This window comes from Rana temporaria, chromosome 10 (genome assembly GCF_905171775.1).
Source record: "Rana temporaria chromosome 10, aRanTem1.1, whole genome shotgun sequence".
NCBI classification, from domain to species: domain Eukaryota; kingdom Metazoa; phylum Chordata; class Amphibia; order Anura; family Ranidae; genus Rana; species Rana temporaria.
This window is the reverse complement of record NC_053498.1, coordinates 144344609-144367636: the sequence shown is the minus strand read 5'-3', so window position 1 is coordinate 144367636 and position 23028 is coordinate 144344609. Positions and strand designations below refer to the sequence as shown.

At 49.6% G+C, this 23028-nt stretch overlaps 1 protein-coding gene across 2 annotated transcripts in view; it reads left to right on the top strand.

Annotated features, from left to right (window-relative positions):
• Positions 1-23028, top strand: part of LOC120915723 (myo-inositol 2-dehydrogenase-like) — a 97060-nt gene that overhangs the window by 59427 nt on the left and 14605 nt on the right. Inside the window, exons 1-4 of one of the 2 annotated variants that reach the window (XM_040326469.1) lie at positions 12572-12702; positions 15847-16196; positions 18993-19574; positions 22437-22507. In XM_040326469.1, coding sequence (XP_040182403.1) covers positions 15952-16196; positions 18993-19574; positions 22437-22507 — 898 coding nt within the window. In that variant the 5' untranslated portion in view covers positions 12572-12702; positions 15847-15951. Of the gene's footprint in view, positions 1-12571; positions 12703-15846; positions 16197-18992; positions 19575-22436; positions 22508-23028 lie in introns of those variants that run through there. The other variant, XM_040326470.1, reaches the window with a different exon arrangement.

Here is a 23028-nt window from a genome sequence, read left to right as displayed (position 1 = left end):
CCTCAGTGGCCTTGTGGGAAATCCGGGCCTGGCTATATGGCCAGAAGTACGTAGAACCCCTTACAAGTTGAGTTCAGGTGCTTCCAATGAAGGGTCCGGCTGCCAGGTCAGCAAGAGGGGCCCGTCCGGGTACGCTAAACCCATTCCGGCGGGAGCGGCGCTATTAAGTGTTACGCTTGGAAGCAGGACTGTTTCCTATCATTGCGCCTGAATCTGCAATTCTCCTATCTTCTTCAGCTTTACTTTCCTCACCACAAGTTTTATTGTTTTTACCCGGCTGGGTAATAAAGAGCACAGCAAAGAGCACCTGTCTGGACATTCCTTTTACTTCTACTAAATGTACTATACATCAATTACCCCTAGGAATTTCAGAGGAGCCACAAGGTAACACGCCGCCCAAAAATCCAGCAGCTCCTCTGGGGGTAGTGCTACATATATATATAAAAAAAATTATAAAAAAAGGGGGGGTAGCCCTTTAATAAGAAGAAAAAAGAAAAAAATAAGAAAAAAAAAATATTAATTTATTTAAAAAAAAAAGGAGGGGGGGGGGGTTGCCATCCGGGGCCCTGGGGACCTCCGCGCCCCTTACAAAAAAAATAATAACAATAAATAAAAGGGGGGTTACCATCCGGGCCCCTGGGGCATTGCTAGGTGCCAAGAAGACCAGGGGCTTCAGCCCGAAGCCAAGCTGACACGGGGGGGGGGGGGGGGGGGGGGGGCGGTGCGGCCGGTGGAGTGGCACAGGGTGACCTACCTGACACATACCCAGACCTACGTGTGTGTGTGACAGTACACACACTGACATAACCTGCATACACTAACACTGACCTGACTACACTACGCTGACCTGACTACACTACACTGACCTGACTACGCTGACCTGACTACACTACACTGACCTGACTACACTGACCTGACTACACTGACCTGACCACACTGACCACACTGACCTGACCACATTGACCTGACCACATTGACCTGACCTGACTACACTGACCTGACTACACTGACCTGACTACACTGACCTGACTACACTGACCTGACTACACTGACCTGACTACACTGACCTGACTACACTGACCTGACCACACTGACCTGACTACACTGACCTGACCACACTGACCTGACCTGACCACACTGACCTGACTACACTGACCTGACCACATTGACCTGACTACACTGACCTGACCACAGGGAGGCTTAGGACTGGAGCCATGGAAGGAGAGCCGCTGAGCAAGAAGCGGGGATGTGGCGTGGTGTGCCCGTCATACAGAATAGATATGCAGCCACTGCAGTCAGCCAGAGGACTCGGAAGCTCAGGAGCCGTGGAAAGCGAGCGGGGATATCGCATGGCGCGCCGGGCAGCACTGTAATTCCCGCCTTCTAAGCTTGCGGTGCCTATGATGGATGTCACACGTCCCACGGTCCCGATTGGACCAGTGGGACATCCATCATAGGCGCTGCAGGCTCCAGAAGGCGGGACCTGTTGTGTCCTTCGGTGGCACTCGGCCACAAAATGGTCCCAGCTCGGCGGGATTCGGGGCTTTTCAGCGGCCCATTCGGGGCTCCAGCCTCCCCAGCCCACCCCTAACAACACCCCTGCCCTGGGGACCTCCGGGCCCTTTACAGGTGTACTGCATGTACCCCCCTGATGGCGGCCCTGTGTGTATATGTATCAGTGGCGGCTGGTGCTCAAAATTTTTGGGGGGGCGCAAACAAATGAAAAAAATAAAAAGACAATTGCAGCCACACTGTGCCCATCAACGGCAGCCACTGTGCCCATCAAAGACAGCCACTGTGCCCATCAAATGCAGCCACTGTGCCATGCCATCAATTGTCGCCACTGTGCCATGCCAAATGCAGCCACTGTGCCATCAAATGCAGCCACTGTGCCATCAAATGCAGCCACTGTGCCATCAATTGTCACCACTGTGCCCATCAATTGTCACCACTGTGCCCATCAATTGTCACCACTGTGCCCATCAATTGTCACCACTGTGCCCATCAATTGTCACCACTGTGCCCATCAATTGTCACCACTGTGCCCATCAATTGTCACCACTGTGCCATGCCAAACGCAGCCACTGTGCCATGCCATCAATTGTTACCACTGTGCCCACATCAATTGTCGCCACTGTGCCCACATCAATTGTCCCCACTGTGCCCACATCAATTGTCGCCACTGTGCCCACATCAATTGTCGCCACTGTGCCCACATCAATTGTCCCCCACTGTGTCCACATCAATTGTCCCCCACTGTGCCCACATCAATTATCCCCACTGTGCCCACATCAATTGTCCCCACATCAATTGTCCCCACTGTGCCCTGTAAAATGCTGCCAGTCAGATTGCCCCCCCCCCCGCCCGGCACTTACCTTTCTGGGGTTCGCCATCCTCCTTCCACGGTCCCTCGATGTCTTCTGCCGCCCTCGATGACGCCTCAGCCAATCAGGTTACTGATAACCAGAATCGGTGAACCTGATTGGCTGAGACGGCCGTCAGTCTTATCCAAGGGACGTAGCCCACTACGTTCCTAAGATAAGACATCCGGGAGTATGAAGGGCTGTACTGGGAAAGCCGCTGGCTCTGATAGGCACTTCCGCACAGCCAACCAGCTGTCCTTATTCAGATAATCGGCGCCCAATGTCCGGTTATCTGAATAGGCTGGCCACAATAACATACAATGCATGAGTGTATGTTATTTGCGCGGCGCTGCAAAACAAATTTTTAAAAGCCTTAAAGGGCCGTTTTTTTTCCTTTCTTTTTTTTTTTTATGACTACAGGAGAGGGGGGGGGGGCCGCGCCACTGATATGTATGTATGTATGTGTATATATATATATATTGTTTGGGTGTTCTAAGTAATTGTTTAGCAAAAAATACAGATTTTAACTTGTAAGTAACAAATGTCAGAAAAGGGCCTGAAAGTGGTTAAGAATGCGTTGAAGTTTACATCATTATTTATTTATTTATTTCAACTCACAAGAGATGAATTTTGGAGACCAGCCAAGTTATCTGCATTGGTGTTTTTTATTTCCGAATCGTAGATCCATCAGCTACCGATGAGCGTAATATTTTCATGTGTTTAGCTTATATTAACCACTTAAGCCCCGGACCAATATGCTGCTAAATGCCCAAAGGCGTTTTTACAATTCGGCACTGCGTCGCTTTAACAGACAATTGCGCGGTCGTGCGACGTGGCTCCCAAACAAAATTGACGTCCTTTTTTTCCCACAAATAGAGCTTTCTTTTGGTGGTATTTGATGACCTCTGCGGTTTTTATTTTTTGCGCTATAAACAAAAATATAGCGACAATTTTGAAAGAAATGCAATATTTTTTACTTTTTGCTATAATAAATATCCCCCAAAAACATATATAAAAAAATGTTTCCCTCAGTTTAGGCCGATACGTATTCTTCTACCTATTTTTGGTATAAAAAAAAATCGCAATAAGCGTTTATCGATTTTATTGCGTTTACAAAATAGGGGATAGTTTTATCATTTTTTTTTTTTTTTTTTACTACTAATGGCGGCGATCAGCGATTTTTTTCGTGACTGCGACATTATGGCGGACACTTCGGACAATTTTGACACATTTTTGGGACCATTGTCATTTTCACAGCAAAAAATGCATTTAAATTGCATTCTTTATTGTGAAAATGACAGTTGCAGTTTGGGAGTTAACCACAGGGGGCGCTGTAGGAGTTAGGGTTCACCTAGTGTGTGTTTACAACTGTAGGGGGGTGTGGCTGTAGGTCTGACGTCATCGATCGAGTCTCCCTATAAAAGGGATGACACGATCGATGCAGCCGCCACAGTGAAGCACGGGGAAGCCGTGTTTACATACGGCTCTCCCCTTTTTCAGCTCTGGGGAGCGATCGCGAGGGGGTGGCTAGAAACGAATAGCCGTGCCCTCCTCCCGGATCGCTCCCCGCGGGTGGTTTCCGACCGCCGCATGTAGTGGGGGGGGGGGGGGGCCCGATCGGACCCGCTGAAAGGCGGGGACGTACATGTACGCCCATATGCCTGTACGTGCCATTCTGTGGACGTACATATACATGCAGCGGTCGTTAAGCGGTTAAAAAAAAAAAAAGCCGCCTCTGAAATGAGTAATACAATACTCAGAGGAAGTTTTAACTTTAATCAAAGTGACCTTGGCGGTTCCAATCGTCATTACGATACATTAGACTCGATCTGCAGTCAGGTTAATGAAATCTCATCTCACAGAGATGGCGTTTAATCCACCCCAACCCCTCCCCCTCCCGCTGAGAGGCATTAAAACAAACAGAATTATCCCAGGCCTATAATTGTAAAGAGAAGTACAGGGAATAAAATATTTTCTAATTGAAGCAATAAATATGAGGCGATCGGACATCACAATAAGGAGTGCGGAGCCGGAGCACGATGGCCTCTCTGGCTGCAGACTCGCAATCAATACGGAATTTGATGAGACTATGGATTGACTGCTGACGTCAAGACCTGTAAAAACCACGCCAGGATTAATGGTAGGCCTGGACTTTTTTGTCAAAGGGAGCAAAGTTTCATTACCGTGACTGTACAAATCTCAGGGAGATAGAGCGGGTCTGATTCATGAAGACGTGGGACTCGGTAACTTTGGCCGATACGACGTCTGCTCTGCTCCTTCTTGACGCACATTTGGTATATAAATGTCTATCAAAGAAGCCGCGGCGTCTCCCGCGCTCCACCTTTCCTACCCGGAATGGTTTGTCTGCCCTCTAATCTGCTAAAGTCAAACATGACTTTAACCACTTCGGCCCCGGACCATTTGGCTGGCCAACGACCGGGCCACTTTTTGCGATTCGGCACTGAGTCGCTTTAACTACCGTATTTATCGCGGTATAACGCGCTCCCGCGTATACCGCGCACCCCCAAAGTTGACCCTAATCCTGTGGAAAAATATTTTTTGGGTGGTTTTTGTACTTACAGTTTTGGTGTCTTGCGCGGCGGCCTCGTCGGGTCCGGCATTCGTCTGCGGCTTCGGGTGTCCTCTTCGGCGGGTCCGGCGTCCTTCTGCGGCTTCGGGTGTCCTTCTGCGGCGGGTCCGGTGTCCTCTTCGGCGGGTCCGGTGTCCTCTTCGGCGGGTCCGCGTCCTTCTGCGGCGTCCTCGCGTCCTCCCCGCTCGTTTCCCGCGCCGAGTTTGAATACTGCGCCGACATATACACAGCGCAGTTCACTCGTGTATTGTCGGCAATGCTCGGCTACCCGCGCTGACGTCCTGTACGTCCAGGACGTGAGCGCGGAAGGAGCCGAGACTGCCCGACTATACCCGAGTGTACTGCGCTCGGTATATGTCGGCGCAGTATTCAAAACTCAGCGCGGGAAAGCGGGTATCGGCGTATACCGCGCACCCACGATTTTGCCCTGATTTTCAGGGCAAAAAAGTGCGCGGTATACGCCGATAAATACGGTACTTGCCTACCAGCCGCCGTTATTTTACGGCGGCAGGTCAGGTCCCCTGCGCGAGAGCCCGTAGCTATACGTCGGGCACGCGACTCCCGTGGGCGTGCCCGGCGGGCACGATCGCCGCCGGGCACGCGCAGTCGCTCACTAGAGAGCGGCGACCGGGAGCTGTGTGTGTAAACACACAGCTCCCGGTCCTGTCAAGGAGAGAAATGCTGATATTCTGTTCATACAATGTATGAACAGCGATCGGTCATTTCCCCTAGTGAGTCCACCCCCCCTACAGTTAGAACACACCCAGAGAACATACTTAACCCCTTCCCCGCCCCCTAGTGTTAACCCCTTCACTGCCAGTGGCATTTTTATAGTAATCCAATGCATTTTTATAGCACTGATCGCTATAAAAATGCCAATGGTCCCAAAAATGTGTCCGATGTGTCCGCCATAATGTCGCAGTACCGGAAAAAAAATCGCTGATCGCCACCATTACTATTTAAAAAAAAATATTAATAAAAATGCCATAAAAATACCCCCTATTTTGTAAACGCTATAACTTTTGCGCAAACCCATCGATAAACGCTTATTGCGATTTTTTTTTTTTTTTACGAAAAATATGTAGAAGAATAAGTATCGGTCTAAACTGAGGAAAAAAAATGTTTTTTTATATATTTTTGGGGGATATTTGTAAAAAATATTCATTTTTTTCAAAATTGTCGCTCTATTTTTGTTTATAGCGCAAAAACTAAAAACCGCAGAGGTGATCAAATACCACCAAAAGAAAGCTCTATTTGTGGGGGAAAAAGGACGCCAATTTTGTTTGGGAGCCACGTCGCACGACTGCGCAATTGTCAGTTAAAGCAATGCAGTACCGAATCGCAAAAAGTGCTCTGGTCTTTGACCAGCAATATGGTCCGGGGGTTAAGTGGTTAACTGACAATTGCGCGGTCGTGCGACGTGGCTCCCAAACAAAATTGGCGTCTTTTTCCCCCCACAAATAGAGCTCTCTTTTGGTGGTATTTGATCACCTCTGCGTTTTTTTTTTTTTTTTTTTTTTTTTGCGCTATAATCAAAAATATAGCAACAATTTGGAAAAAAAAATTTATTTTTTACTTTTTGCTAAAAAAAATATCCTCAAAAAATATATAATTTTTTTTCCCCCTTAGTTTAGGCCGATACGTATTCTTTTACATATTTTTGGTAAAAAAAAAAAAAAATCACAATAAGCGTTTAATTGATTGGTTTGTGCAAAAGTTGTAGCGTCTACAAAATAGGGGATAGCTTCATGGCATTTTTATAATTTTTTTTTTTTACTAGTAATGGCGGCGATCAGCGATTTTTATCGTGACTGCGACATTATGGAGAACACATCGGACTCTTTTGACACCATTTTGGGACCATTGTAATTTTTACAGCAATCGGTGCTATAAAAATGCACTGATTACTGTAAAAATGACACTGGCAGTGAAGGGGTTAACCTATAGGGGGCGAAGGAGGGGTTAAGTGTGACCTAGGGAGTGATTCGAACTGTTAGGGGGCGTGGCTACGAGCGGCACGTCACTTGTTCGCTGTTCCTGATGAGAAGGAACAGACGATCAGTGACCTGTCACTAGGAAGAACGGGGAGATGTTGTGTTTACACTGACATCTCCCCGTTCTTCAGCTCTGTGACCCGATCGCGGGACACCGACGGACATCAAGTCCGTGAGTCCCGCGGGCACGGTCACAGAGCTCGCGACCACGCAACGGCAAATTAAAGGGGACGTAAATATACGCCCATTTGCCCAGCCGTGCCATTCTGTTGACGTATATGTTGGTGCGGCAGTCGGCAAGTGGTTAAAGCTCTGGTGCCCAACCTGTGGCCCTTTGGTGCTTACTGCGCCACCCTTGGGGGGGGGCAACCGGTGGTCTTTTTGGCTTTTAATCATCATGACCACCATTCTGCAATCCATTTTTTTTTTCATGATATAGTATGAAAAAAAAAATTAAGTTGGGTATTTTAACCCCTTCACGTCTAAGGAGTTTTCTATCTTCTGGTTTTCACAGTGGGCGGGTCCTTCTTCAGATCACAACATTCACGACTCGGTAAAGTGAACACTCCCCATTGGTTGTCCTTACAAGCTCCAGACGAGTGGGCTGGCGTTGTGACGTCATAATGAGGTGTAGCAACAACAGCGATTGGTGGCAGGTCTGGACTGCAGCAGTGGACTTCTAATCTACATTGCCAGAGGAGGCTCTGTTGAGGGTCATGTGATGGCCGACTCGAGAGTAAAACAGGGTGGGGGGATTTTTTTTTTTAATTGGGATAGACTCGCAGGGGTCTCAAACTGGCTGCCCCCCAGCTGTTGCGAAACTACAAGTCCCCTGAGGCATTGCAAGGCTGGCAGCCACAGGCAGAGGCATGATGGGACTTGTAGTTCTGCAACAGCTGGAGGGCTGCCAGTTTGAGACCCCTGGCGATAGAGGGAGGGAGATTTTCATTGCTTTAGTTTTGGATAGAGAGGGGAAAAGGTAGAACTTCGGTCAGCCTGTTACTACCAACTGTGTCCCCATAGGGACATCGGAGATGTGTTGATGGAGTGGCTTTCTCCAGTCCTGTATTGGGGGTTCTACCATCCATACCAACCTCTATTCTCTGGGGTCTATCCCTCTGGTAAGCCGCATTTGGTGGAATTTTGCACACGCAGGCAGCATATTGCCCCTAAGGTACAGCAATGCTCGAAACGCATCAGTTATTATGGAAACGCTACATATGTCATGTTAAGGGTTTTTAGAAAAAAGGTGTTCATTTATTTTATTGAGCCTTGGAATTTCATTTTACTGTATGATTTGATTCTGATAACAATAAAGTTGTGTAATACGATGCTACACACCTCCGGCTCATCAAGTGATAGGATTTTAGAACGACCTGAGACTTGGCTCCTCCCAGGCCACGCCCTCTGTTGGAGTTTCATTTGCTCCCCTGGGCTTATTTCCTAATCGCCGGTGGTTGGGCGAAACGTGTCAGTGAGGGGGCATGGGAGGAGCCGAGGCTCAGGCTGTTCTTACATCCTGGCGCTTGATGACTTGGAGGTGCGCGGCGTCTTCTTACTGCATGGTTAGATTGTTCTCTGGATAGGGTTTCATTTGTGGATTACCGGACCGGGTATTACAAGGACCATGAGCGGAGCTGCAGGAGGTTGTGTTGTTGTGAAAAAGTTGTGACATTTTATCTATTTGGTTGTTTGTAATATGTGGCGCCATCAATGTCCACTATACCCTCTGGTGTAGATTCAGCTAGGTGCGCGCACTGATACAGCGGTGCAGCTAACCTTTTTTACGCTACGCCTCCGTAAATTACTGGAGCTACGCTTCATTCACGAAGCATTTGCTCCGTAATTTGCGGCGGCGTTTTGTAAAAGGGGCCGGCGTAAGCGCGCGTAATTTAAATGATCCCGTAGGGGGGGCGTGGATCATTTAAATTAGGCGCGTTCCCGCGCCGAACGTACCGCGCATGCTCCGTCTGGAAAATTTCCCGACGTGCATTGCGGTAAATGACGTCGCAAGGACGTCATTGTCTTCGATGTGAACGTAAATGGCGTCCAGCGCCATTCACGAACGAGTTACGCAAACGACGCAAATTTGGAAAATCGCGACGCGGGAACGACGTCAATACTAACCATTGGCTGCGCCTCCTAATAGCAGGAGCAGCCTTACGGTGAAAACGACGTACGCAAACGACGTAAAAAACGAGTGCCGGCCGTGCGTACGTTTGTGAATCGGCGTTAGTATGCAATTTGCATACTCTACGCTGACAACTACGGAAGCGCCACCTAGCGGCCAGCGTCAGAATGCACCCTAAGATACGACGGCATAAGAGCCTTATGCCAGTGGTATCTTAGGCTACAGTCGGCGTATCGAGCTTTCTGAATACAGAAAGTTGATACGCCGGCGCCACTTAGCAATTACGCTGCGTATCTGGCAGGCGTAATTGCTTGCTGAATCTACCCCTCTGTTTTTCTTTCTATCTGTATGGTGTGTGTGTGTGTATATCTATATCTATAGATATATACACACACACACACGCTATATTGTCAAAAGTATTGGGACGCCTGCCTTTACACACACATCAACTATAATGGCATCCCAGCCTTAGTCCGTAGGGTTCAATATTGAGTTGGCCCCGCCCTTTGCAGCTATAACAGCTTCACCTCTTCTGGGAAGGCCGTCCACAAGGTTTAGGAGTGTGTCTATGGGAATGTTTGACCATTCTTCCAGATGCGCATTTGTGAGGCCAGGCACCGATGGACGAGAAGGCCTGGCTCGCAGTCTCCGCTCTAATTCATCCCAAAGGTGTTCTATCGGGTTGAGGTCAGGACTCTGTGCAGGCCAGTCAAGTTCCTCCACCCCAAACTCGCTCATCCATGTCTTTATGGACCTTGCTTTGTGCACGGGTGCGTAGTCATGTTGGAACAAGAAGGGGCCGTCCCCCAAACTGTTCCCACAAAGTTGGGAGCATGAAATTGTCCAAAATGTCTTGGTATGCTGACACTTGAAATGCTCTTCTGGAAGAATGGTCAAACATTCCCATAGACACCCTCCTAAACCTTGTGGACGGCCTTCCCAGAAGAGATGAATCTGTTATAGCTGCAAAGGGTGGGCCTCAATATTGAACCCTGTGGACTAAGACTGAGACTGGGATGCCATTAAAGTTCATGTGCGTGTAAAGGCAGGCGTCCCAATACTTTTGACAATATAGTGTAGTTGCATTGGTCAAAGCACAACTCCAGAAATTGCAGCACTTTTACAAGTCTGAGCACCAGAAGTATAATGATACCCGTACTCCTGGCGCTAAGTAAAAATGTGCTACCCTCCTGTTATTGATACCAACTGCCCCCTGTGCTACCCCCTAGCACTACCACCAACTGCCCCCTGTACTAGCCTCTTGGCACTACCACTAGCCTTCTGTTACAAATTCCATCTGCCCCCTGTACTACCCTCCTGGCACTAACACCAAATGCCCCATGTGCTACCACTCTGGCTCTACCACTAGCCCCCTGTATTGCCCCCTTATTACTGATTCCAACTGCCCTCTGTACTACCCTCATGTTACTGATTCCAACTGCCCCCTGTGCAACCCCACTGGCACTACCACTAGCCCCCTGTACTGCCTTCTGCTACTAATTCCAACTGCCCCCTGTGCAACCCCCCTGGCACTACCACTAGCCCCCTGTACTGCCTTCTGCTACTAATTCCAACTGCCCCCTGTGCTACTCCTCTGGCTCTACCACTAGCCCCTTTTACTGCCCTCTTGTTACTGATACCAACTGCCCTCTGTGCTACCCTCCCAACAATACTACCTCCTACTGCCTTCCTGTTACTGATACCAACTGCCCCCTGTGCTACCCCTCTGGCTCTACCACTAGCCCCTTTTACTGCCCTCTTGTTACTGATACCAACTGCCCCCTGTGCTACCCCTCTGGCTCTACCACTAGCCCCCTTTACTGCCCTTATGTTACTGATACCAACTGCCCCCTGTGCTACCCCCTGGCTCTACCACTAGCCCCCTTTACTGCCCTCTTGTTACTGATACCAACTGCCCCCCTGTGCTACCCCTTTGGCTCTACCCCTAGCCCCCTTTACTGCCCTCTTGTTACTGATACCAACTGCCCTCTGTGCTACCCTCCCAACAATACTACCTCCTACTGCCTTCCTGTTACTGATACCAACTTCCCCCTGTGCTACCCCTCTGACTCTACCACTAGCCCCCTTTACTGCCCTCTTGTTACTGATACCAAATGCCCTCTGTGCTAACACCCCCCCCCCCCAATAATACCACCTCCTACTGCCTTTCTGTTACTGATACCAACTGCCCTCTGTGCTACCCCCCTGGCTCTACCACTAGCCCCCTTTACTGCCCTCTTGTTACTGATACCAACTGCCCCCTGTGCTACCCCTCTGGCTCTACCCCTAGCCCCCTTTACTGCCCTCTTGTTACTGATACCAAATGCCCTCTGTGCTACCCCCCCCCAATAATACCACCTCCTACTGCCTTTCTGTTACTGATACCAACTGCCCTCTGTGCTACCCCCCACCCCCCCAACAATACCACCTACTGCCTTCCTGTTACTTATACCAACTGTCCCTTTAGAGCGTTTTAAAGTGGACCTCCAGGAATTGCAGCACTTTTACAAATCTGCTGGCTTATAATGAGTTGGGTGTAACAAGGTGTATGCCACCCCCTGAACTTCTCTCCTTTTATTTGCCACTTACGTAGTACCAGGGGTATATACGTATTGCCACATTTCCGGCACTCTGACACTGACTGGGCCCCCATGTCTCTCTCTGGTACGGCAATTGATAGGGGTCCATATTGTGGTCTCACCCCCCTTTTTGCATTTCACACTTTGTCACATTGTATCAAAAACATAAAATAAAAAGGATGTTGTCTCACCCTGGGACCTTCCCAGGGTGATGACCTTGTCCGCATTTGTGCAATCTATATATGTTTCCTGTATCAGTGTGAGTGTGATGGTTACAAGTCTATGTTAAAATGGAACTCTACCCCCCCCCCCATCAACTTTATATGAATCCTCATGCCCCCTTTTTCTGTGTGGGAAGCCCTCCCTGCACTTATTATTTCTGACCTGTACGGTTGCCATGGCCTCTGTGGGATCCCCCCCCCCCCCATCATGGGTCCCTCCCAGGATGTTGCTGGGTGCTCTATGGCGCACGCGCTGCGTCTTCCTGGGAGCTGGGTGTGTCTTCATGTAGGTCTGCACACTGCACAGGTGTATATTTGCTGCTCATTGTACTGGATTGTGCAGCAAGATTGTAACTATTTGTTCCCTGTAATTCTTCACTCAGTCCGCTCACTTTAAGGTTTATTTACTAAAACTGGAGAGTGCAAAATCTGGTGCAGCGCTGTATAGAAACCAATCAGCCTCCAGTTTTTATTATTAAAGCTCAATCGAACAAACTGAAGTTAGAAGCTGATTGGCTCCCATGCACAGCTGCACTCTCCAGGTCTCCTGATCTCTGGGATTTCTCCCAGCTTGTGTACTGTGGGAGAAACCTGGATAAAATGGTTGCAGTACCCATCAGCGACCACTAGATGTCACCCGCACAAAACCAGATCACCGACCAGCGATGTACTTTATTTCCGGGTCACTGTACTGTACTTCCGGGAGAGCTGAGAGGAGTCCTTGTTTCCGGAAGTCACCTGGAAGAGGCAGAGAGTCCATAGAGGAGATCTGGGGGCGTCCTAGGAGCCGGCTGGGGGGTCCATTACCGCCTTCTTCCCTGCCAGTGTGTGCTGATACCTACCTGTTCACCTACTACCCTCCTGAGACTTCACTGTACTACCCCCTGACACTAACTGCCCCCCCTTTGCCACCCACCTGGCACTGCCCTCTCTACTACCCCCCTGTGCTACCCCTCTGACACTGCCTTCTACTACCCCCTGTACCACCCCTCTGACCCTGCCCTCTCTATTACACCCCTGAAACTGACCCCTGTACTACCCCTCTGACACTGCCTTCTACTGCCCCCTGTACCACCCCTCTGACCCTGCCCTCTCTATTACACCCCTGTGCTACCCCTCTGACGCTGCCTTCTACTGCCCCCTGTACCACCCCTCTGACCCTGTTCTCTCTATTACACCTCTGAAACTGACCCCTGTACTACCCCTCTGACCCTGCCCTCTCCATTACACCTCTGAAACTGACCCCTGTACCACCCCTCTGACCCTGTCCTCTCTATTACACCCCTGAAACTGACCCCTGTACCACCCCTCTGACCCTGCCCTCTCTATTACACCTCTGAAACTGACCCCTGTACCACCCCTCTGACACTGCCTTCTACTGCCCCCTGTACTATCCTCCTGACACCAACTGCCCCCTGTGCTACCCTCCTGACACTGCCCTCTACTGCCCCCTGTACTACCCCTCTGATGCTGCCTTCTACTGCCCCCTGTACCACCACTCTGACCCCGCCCTCTCTATTACACCCCTGAAACTGACCCCTGTACTACCCCTCTGACGCTGCCTTCTACTGCCCCCTGTACCACCACTCTGACCCTGCCCTCTCTATTACACCCCTGAAACTGACCCCTGTACTACCCCTCTGACACTGCCTTCTACTGCCCCCTGTACTATCCTCCTTACACCAACTGCCCCCTGTGCTACCCTCCTGACCCTGCCCTCTCTACTACCCCCCTGAAACTGACCCCTGTACTACCCTCTTGACACCAACTTCCCCCTGTACTACCCTCCCGACACTGCACTCTACTGCCCCCTGTACCACCCCCCTGACACTGCCCTCTCTACTATGCTCCCTACTATCCCCATGTACTACCCCTCTGACACTGCCTTCTACTGCCCCCTGTACCACCCCTCTGACACTGCCCTCTCTACTACCCCCTGAAACTGCCCCCTGTACTACCCCTTTCACACTGTCTTCTCTTGCCCCCTGTACTACCCTCCTGACGCCAACTGCCCCCTGTACTACCCTCCTGACGCCAACTGCCCCCTGTACTACCCTCCTGACGCCAACTGCCCCCTGTACTACCCTCCTGACGCCAACTGCCCCCTGTACTACCCTCCTGACGCCAACTGCCCCCCGTACTACCCTCCTGACGCCAACTGCCCCCCGTACTACCCTCCTGATGCCAACTGCCCCCCGTACTACCCTCCTGACGCCAACTGCCCCCGTACTACCCTCCTGACGCCAACTGCCCCCCGTACTACCCTCCTGACGCCAACTGCCCCCCGTACTACCCTCCTGACGCCAACTGCCCCCCGTACTACCCTCCTGACGCCAACTGCCCCCCGTACTACCCTCCTGACGCCAACTGCCTCCTGTACCACCCCTCTGATATATCTGAATATAGGGCTCTATGGTGATTAGGGGAATAATGAGTGGTCTATAGGACGATGTTATGGGCAGTTATCGGTGTCACCTTCATCTTTTACCTCCTGGTGATGTCAGTGGTAGGGTGACTATATACTAACTACTAGGGTTGTCTCTATACCGGTACTGAAACTGAGCATTTGCCCGAGTACTTGGGATGTCGGGGATGATCGGTGCGACACTGGGGAGGAGTTACAATCACAATCTCCCTGTATAGATTTCAATAAAGCAGCTGACAGCTGCGAGAGGGAGAGGAGGAGAAGCGTCTGTCAGCTGCTTTATTGAAATGTATACAGGGAGATGAATGATTGTAACTCCTCCCTAGCTCCGCACCGATCATCCCTGACTGTCCAGGTATTGGATCAAGCATCGAAGCATTTGCCCGAGTACAAGTACTCAGGCAATTGCTCAGTTTCATTACTGATACTAGACTAGTCTGTATCGGGACAACCCTAGTAGTCAGTATGTAGTCACCCTATAGACCCCTCATTATTCCCCTAATCACCATAGAGCCCTATATTCCAGGAAGGCCAATCCCTGCTAACCATAAATTTCATAGCAGTAGATACTCTATCCTGTAGTATTGGGGAAATTATTCTACAGACTTTTTTTTTTTATTAAATATGTTTTTAGCCGATTTTTTTTTTTTTTTTTTTCAATAATATTTTAAAGAAATTATATGAAATTATTGTTGTAAAAGCTTTAAAGTAAAACTAAAGGCAAAACTTTTTTTTTGCATAGAGTAAAGGAGGGTTCTATAACCCCTGCCCTCTGTCCCATTGGGGGAGAGATTTAGCTTCACTTCCTGTCCCAGGTTGTCCCCATTGGACGATTTCTCCTCTATTCCTGTTGTGGTGACAACCCAAAATTTGGGATTTTGCTTCACTCTTTGCAGAATAAATAAAGAGGTAGCCTCTTTCTAACTGGGATGCAGATGGCAATATAAACCTGAGAGAGGTTCTTATCCCTTTCCACTCATTCCAAAATAAATGTTGCTTTTAGTTGTACTTTAACTTTGTTCTGTCTAATGGAGGCAGATTCTCATCTATGAGATATTTAAAAAAAAAAAAAGACAATTTGAGTCATTTTGATTTTTTAAATTATTATTGTTATATATTTTATTTTAATATTATTATAGATTCTAATAAAAAAAGATATTTTGTAACTTTACAAGAGTGAGAGATGTTGAATGTTAAAGTGGAAACGTATTTGTCTACTTGACGAATGATAAGCAGTTGATAGTTAGGAAGGTCATCTTTGATGTAGGACAGGGATATGCAATTAGTGGACCTCCAGCTGTTGCAAAACTACAAGTCCCATCATGCCTTTGCCTCTGGGTGTCATGCTTGTGGCTGTCAGATTCTTGCTATGCCTCATGGGTCTTGTAGTTCTGCAACAGCTGGAGGTCCGCTAATTGCATAGCCCTGCTGTAGGAGGATGATTTGTCTGAAAACAAAGCGGGATTCATTAGACGAGTTCCCCCCTTGTATTGGTTCCGAATCCTTAGTGTGAATGTGACCGTTGTGTGTTATTTTATTCAAGGCATGAAAGTCCATCTTGGAGGAAACCTCCTTCACAAGTGCCTGGTCCAACGCGATCTTCCCAAGACAAGACTTTGATCCTCATTGATTTTTTATTTTGGACATCATGGGACGGAAAAAGAAAACCTTACACGACTACGCCGCCGAGTTCTCGGACTTGGCGGTCAGGAGGCATTTGCTTGAACGCAATGACACCGGGGAGACCACCGTGGTGGAGACGCTGTACTGTAAGTCCTGTGAGATTCCGATGCGGGTCAGGAGGGACCGGATTTTGGAGCACCTGGCTTCGGGGAGGCATTACCGGAACAGGCGGCTGATCAAACAGCACTGGAACAGAGCCCCCATTTTAGTGTGAGTGTTTAAAGATGTAACAAGTTTTTACTTCTTTTTGATGATTTATTGATTCAGTTGGGTAGATTTACCAAAACTGGAGAGTGATAAATCTGGTGCAGCTCTGCATGGGAGCCAATCGGCTTCTAACTTTAGCTTGATCAATTTAAAGAGAAGTATGGAAATCTGGTGTTTTTTTTAAATATACTTACTTACAGCATCGGTCCCCTGCCAGCTCTATCACTGAGAACCGAGCGACCAAACACCACCGATTGCTCAGTTCTTGCAGCTCCCTCAGCAGAGTGCTGGTGACTGTCAGGGAAACAGTTAAGACAAGAAAGGGAGGAAAGAGGTGTAGACTTAGGCTTCATTAACACAAGGCGGATTCCGTTGCTACGGAGTCCACCAGCTCAGTGGGAGATCTCTTCACTGAGCTGGTGGGTGACAGGTCCCTCTTTGCTCACTGAGCGGGGAGGGGCTTGTCCAGCACTGCTGTCTCCTATGGAGAAATCGGACGAAAACGGACAGCATGTCCATTTTCATCAGATCTTACCCGATTCGATCTGCCATGGATGGATGGGGACATGTAACCGCTGACATCCGAAGCTCCATAGAGATGTATGGAGTGGCCGTTCAGGTCTGCCGACAAAACTGACAGGCGGACCTGAACGGTCCGACCGTGTGAAAGGGGCCTTAGGCAGGAAGAGGAAACAGAACCTGCAGGGTTAGATGGTGTTCTAGAACGGTCCAGAATACACAAGCTGGCTGAGGGAAGAGTGGGGAGAGCATAAGACCACTATGGGTTCCACACTTTGAAGATCTGCAAAAAAAGTACAAATTAAGTAAAAAGGTACATTGCTTACCTTCAGTGTGGTGTGTCCCTTGTGCTTCAGAACTACCCCAGAAACACTCACCTGCACCCTCCAGCGATGTGGTAGGTACATTTTCCCCATGGCTACTTCCAGGTGCTGGGCTTTCAGCCACTTTACTGTGCATATGTGATGAGGTCACCGGCCACTAGTCAGTCATTCCGGCACAGCCACAGTATGCTCGGAATGCACCCCAAGCTGCGCAGCTCAGTGCACATTCAGTAGAAGACTGCAAGCAGGAAGATAAGTGTGGATTCTTGCAAAGCATCATGTCTCTTCTGCATTAAAGAGCTGCCTTAGTGCAATTTTTTTTAGAAGTTTGTTTCTTTTAACAGCAGGCATCTGAGCTAGTGGGAGTGGGGGAGATAAGCTTACAAGTCACTGCTGAGAAAAAGGGAGTAAGGTGAGCTGCTGTCACTGCTTGGACCATGGATAGCTAAGCTGCTGTGTCAGTAGTTGGAGGGGGTGCAGGGGGAGATGACATTGCAAGTCCCTGCTGGAAGAGGGGGAAATGGGGTAAACTGACCTTCTGAATCGCTGGTAGGAGCAGGGGGTAGCTAAACTGAGTTAGTGTTTGGAGGCAAGCAGGGAGAGAAGAGCTTACAAGTCACTGGAGGTGGGATACAGGGTAAAGACCAATGTGTGTGCGCTGGAGGAAGCACACCGGGTAAAAACCAATGTGTGTGGTGTGTGCTGAAGGAGGGACACCGGGTAAAGACCATTATATGGTGTGTGCTGGAGGAGGGACACTGGTTAAAGACCAATGTGTTGTGTGTGCTGAAGGAGGGACACCGGGTAAAGACCAATATGTGGTGTGTGCTGGAGGAGGGACACTGGTTAAAGACCAGTGTGTGCTGAAGGAGGGACACCGGGTAAAGACCAATATGTGGTGTGTGCTGGAGGAGGGACACTGGGTAAAGGCCTATGTGTGTGGTGTGTGTGTGTGCTGGAGGTGGGACACCGGGCAAAGACCAATGTGTGGTGTGTGCTGAAGGAGGGACACCGGGTAAAGGCCAATGTGTGTGCTGGAGGTGGGACACCGGGCAAAGACCAATGGGTGGTGTGTGCTGAAGGAGGGACACCGGGTAAAGACCAATGTGTGCTGAAGGAGGGACACCGGGTAAAGACCAATGTGTGCTTAAGGAGGGACACCGGGTAAAGACCAATGTGTGTGCTGGAGGAGGGACATCAGGCAAAGACCAATATGTGGTGTGTGTGCTGGAGGAGGGACACTGGGTAGATACCAATGTGTGGTGTGTGCTGAAGGAGGAACACTGGGTAAAGGCCAATGTGTGTGGTGTGTGTGCTGGAGGTGGGACACCGGGCAAAGACCAATGTGTGGTGTGTGCTGAAGGAGGGACACCGGGTAAAGACCAATGTGTGCTGAAGGAGGGACACCGGGTAAAGACCAATGTGTGCCTAAGGAGGGACACCAGGCAAATACCAATGTGTGCTGGAGGAGGGACACCGGGTAAAGACCAATATGTGGTGTGTGTTCTGGAGGAGGGACACAGGGTAAAGACCAATGTGTGCTGAAGGAGAGACACCGGGTAAATACCAGTGTGTGTGTGTGCTGGCGGAGGCATACAGGGAAAAAAACATGGTGTGTGTGCTGGAGGTGGGACAGTGGGTAAAGACCAATGTGTGTGCTGGAGGAGGGATCTCAATGGGGGAAGATCAGTGTGTGTTGGAGGTGGATCTCACTAGGAAACAACCAATAGGTGTGTGTGTGTGTGTGTGCTGGTGGAAGGATTAGGATCTTATTAGGGCAGGACGAATGCGTGTGTGCTGGAGGTGAGATCTCACTGGGGAATGACCAGAAAGAGACTGATTTGCACAGTGGCAAAGTATTAGCAGAACTAGAAATTCTTTAAAGAAAAAAAAATATATATATTCTGTTGCTTTTTGTATTTATTTTTATTTATTAAAATGTCATTTTTCTTAATAGCTCAACTGGTGGTGATCAGGTTGGCAATATCCCAGTGCCTCTAGACTCGGCATGGCACCCTCAGCCCTCCTTCGTGCTGCAGTCTAGCTCCAGCAGTAACTCTGTTAGCACCACAAACCTGGTGCCATCGCCTCCTCCTCACCATCACCCCTCCTGGATCTCTGGCACCCTGAACCCCATCAGCTCCACCACAAACATAGTCAGCAGCAAAGAAGATCCAGCACCGTCTACCTCTTCCTCACTCCCATCATCGTTTGGCACAAGCCATGTCCAGAATCCATCCATATCATACAAACACATAAACCAAAGGCATGTCATTTCCGAAGCCACCAACAGCATGGCTCCCGGGCGACCAGTCGGCAGCTTTGGCTCACGCGGCAGTGGCATTGGATTAGCAGTAGTTGGCGTGGGTCATGGAAGCAGGGCGTTGTTGAGAAGCTTAACAGAGGAACATGGCTGTTACCTGCATTACATTGTAGAGAATCAGTTGTCTGAAGTGGAGAAAGCCTTCGGGGGTGGACTGTTGACCAAAACGAGAGTATTGCCCGAACAGGATGTGGACATTGCCCTTGGCGACCAACGGTAAATTTCATTTTTTTTTTTTTTAAGAACTCTGCACTGTTAATGTTTCCATCAGCTGTTGGGTGCTGCTGTCACCATTGCAGCTAAGGGAACCCGGCAGTGTAGCCTTTCGGCTTCGCGCCGGGAACTCTACTGCGCATTTGTGAGGCCCACTCCTCTCTCCTATTGACCTGGCGGCCAGGGGAGGAGGGAGCCACGCGGTGACCTCACAGGCCGTGACCCGGACTCCCTGGAAGTGGGGAAAGGATACCTGTCAAAAACGGGTATCTTGTCCCCCCCCCCCTTCCCCGAAAGGTGCCAATTGTGGCACCGAAGGGGGGGAGGAATCAGATGAGCTGAAGGTTTAAAGTTAAAATTATATATATATATATATATATATATATATATATATATATATATATATATATATATATATATATATATATATATATATATATATATAAATAAAATATTTTAGCAGAGACCCTAGATCAGTGATGGCGAACCTTGGCACCCCAGATGTTTTGGAACTACATTTCACAGGATGCTCATGCACTCTGCAGTGTAGTTGAGCATCATGGGAAATGTAGTTCCAAAACATCTGGGGTGCCAAGGGTCGCCATCACTGCCCTAGATAATAAAACGGTGGTTGTTGCAATATTTTATGTCACACCGTATTTGCGCAGCGGTCTTTCAAATGCTTTTTTTTGGGGGGAAAAATACACTTTAATGAATGAATAAAAAAAAAAAAGCCCAATTTTTTTTGTATAATGTGAAAGATGTTACGGCACGAGAATTGTGATCTTTATTCTAAGCACAATAATTGTGATTTCTCAATTTTCCAGAAACATGCAGCTGTAGTGACCAGCAGGGCCTCTAGTACACCAGTATAAAAAAGTTAATCAAACTGGGTAGAAAAATGGTTTGTATTAGTATTGAAGCAGTGAAAGTAGAATAATATATAGCATGCTCCGACATGCCAATAAAGTGATATGGCAGAGGACTCCATAAATATGGAGGAGAAAATAGGACACAAAACCACAACAAAATGGCGGAAATAGAACATATAAATACAACATAACGCCAACCTGTCCAATGGAATGCCCTTTGTGGAAGTCGCGCGACGCGTAGTGGAGGGGTAAGAGGACGGCATGGCAGCTGTTCCCAAAGATGGATACGCTGCATACCTAGCGGCGTGTGCTGGATCACGGAGACCGAATGTATTTTTAAAAGTGATAAGAGTGTGGTGCGCTACAAGCACCCAATAAATGTGAGTACTCAATTGTTACATGTTTAACCACTTCCAGCCCAAGGCCATCATATGACGTCCTTGACTTTCAGTGGTGATATCTGAATGATGGGTGCAGCTGCAGGCATCATTCAAATATCATTCTTTTCTGCCGGCGATTCTGTGCACCGTAAAAGAATGATCATAGCGGCGGTTCCACCGCTTAATCATTCTTACAGGCGACGGGAGGGGGCATCCCCCTGCCGCCCTCCAGTGCTTCTCCGGGCTCTCCCGTGCCATCGGGACCCGGAGAAAAAAATCGGCCGCCCGTCGGATGAAGAGCATCTCTATTACAAGGGATGTTTACATTCCTTCTAATAGGAATAAAAGTGATCAAAAAAATAAATACATTTTGAAAGAAAGTGTAAAAATAAACAAAAAAAATTACAATAAAATAAGCAATAATATATATCCAGCTACGCGCAGAGCGCGGGGTCGACGAGGGGGAGCTACGCGCAGAGTGCGGGGGTCGAGGAGGGGGGAGCTACGCGCAGAGTGCGGGGGTCGAGGAGGGGGGAGCTACGCGCAGAGGGCGGGGGTCGAGGAGGGGGGAGCTACGCGCAGAGTGCGGGGGTCGAGGAGGGGGGAGCTACGCGCAGAGTGCGGGGGTCGAGGAGGGGGGAGCTACGCGCAGAGTGCGGGGGTCGAGGAGGGGGGAGCTACGCGCAGGGTCGAGGAGGGGGAGCTACGCGCAGGGTGCGGGGTCGAGGGGGGGGAGCTACGTGCGGGGTCGAGGGGGGGGAGCTACGCGCAGGGTGCGGGGTCGAGGGGGGGGAGCTACGCACAGGGTGCGGGGTCGAGGAGGGGTAGCTACGCGCAGAGTGCGGGGTCGAGGAGGGGTAGCTACGCGCAGAGTGCGGGGTCGAGGAGGGGGAGCTACGCGCAGAGTGCGGGGTCGAGGAGGGGTAGCTACGCGCAGAGTGCGGGGTCGAGGAGGGGTAGCTACGCGCAGAGTGCGGGGTCGAGGAGGGGTAGCTACGCGCAGAGTGCGGGGTCGAGGAGGGGTAGCTACGCGCAGAGTGCGGGGTCGAGGAGGGGTAGCTACGCGCAGAGTGCGGGGTCGAGGAGGGGTAGCTACGCGCAGAGTGCGGGGTCGAGGAGGGGTAGCTACGCGCAGAGTGCGGGGTTGAGGACGGGGGAGCTACGCGCAGAGTGCAGGGTCGAGGAGGGGGAGCTACGCGCAGAGTGCGGGGTCAAGGAGGGGGAGCTACGCGCAGAGTGCGGGGTCAAGGAGGGGGAGCTACGCGCAGTGTTCAGGGTTCAGCTCTCTTTTGACAGGCTGTTCACATCTCGCTTCCTCCCCTCCCCCTGGGTGTGAGGGCCACATGAAATGGCCTGGAGGGCCTGATTCGGCTCGAGGGCCTTGTGTTTGACACCTTTTGTGTTAAAGGGAGGCCTGGGCTGGGTGGGAAGACATTAAATGAAAAGTTCCGTTTGCGTCCACTAGGGGCACCATTTGTTATGCTGGCGAAATGTGTCAGAAAGTAATATTTGATATCGACTTCACATTTTCTGACTGCTGCACAGGTGATGCGTTTTCTGTTATGTTTCTGGTTTTGTCTTTTACCTTATGTTTGGTCCGTCATGCCTTTCAGTGTGTCTGGTATCGTCATCTGCTGTCCGCCTGTCGCAGCGGCCCGCTTGACCCTGGAAGCATTACGTGCTGGTAAGTTATCATTGGATTGCTGGTCCCAGCCACATTAACACATACTGTAGATGTCCAATCAAAGCACAGATTCCTTTTCTACTTAGAGCTGAGCTCCAGGCAAACAACTGAATACCTAATTGATATGTGAAATTGGTTACCTGACAAATGATTTTTTTCAAGTGGTTGTTAACCCACCAAGTGAAAAATTACAGTATCCTCTCTGTTCATTCCTGTGCTCCTGTGTCTGTGCCTATATACCAGCTATATACCTGTTTACAGAGCGCCGTTTGATGTTCACGTGACCCGCCCATCGGCTCTTTCCTCTCCTTGCCTGACAGCTGCAGCTGTTGGGGCCTAAGGATCCCCCGCTTATGTCAGTCAGGAGGGGAGGAGGAGGAGGAGAGAGGCGGCTGGTCATGTGAGGGCCAATCCGCACTTTGTAAAAAGGCATATAGCTGGTATATAGGCACAGACACAGGAGCACTTTACATGAATAAACAGAGGATACTGTAAAAAATGTACAGTAATTTTAGCTGCAG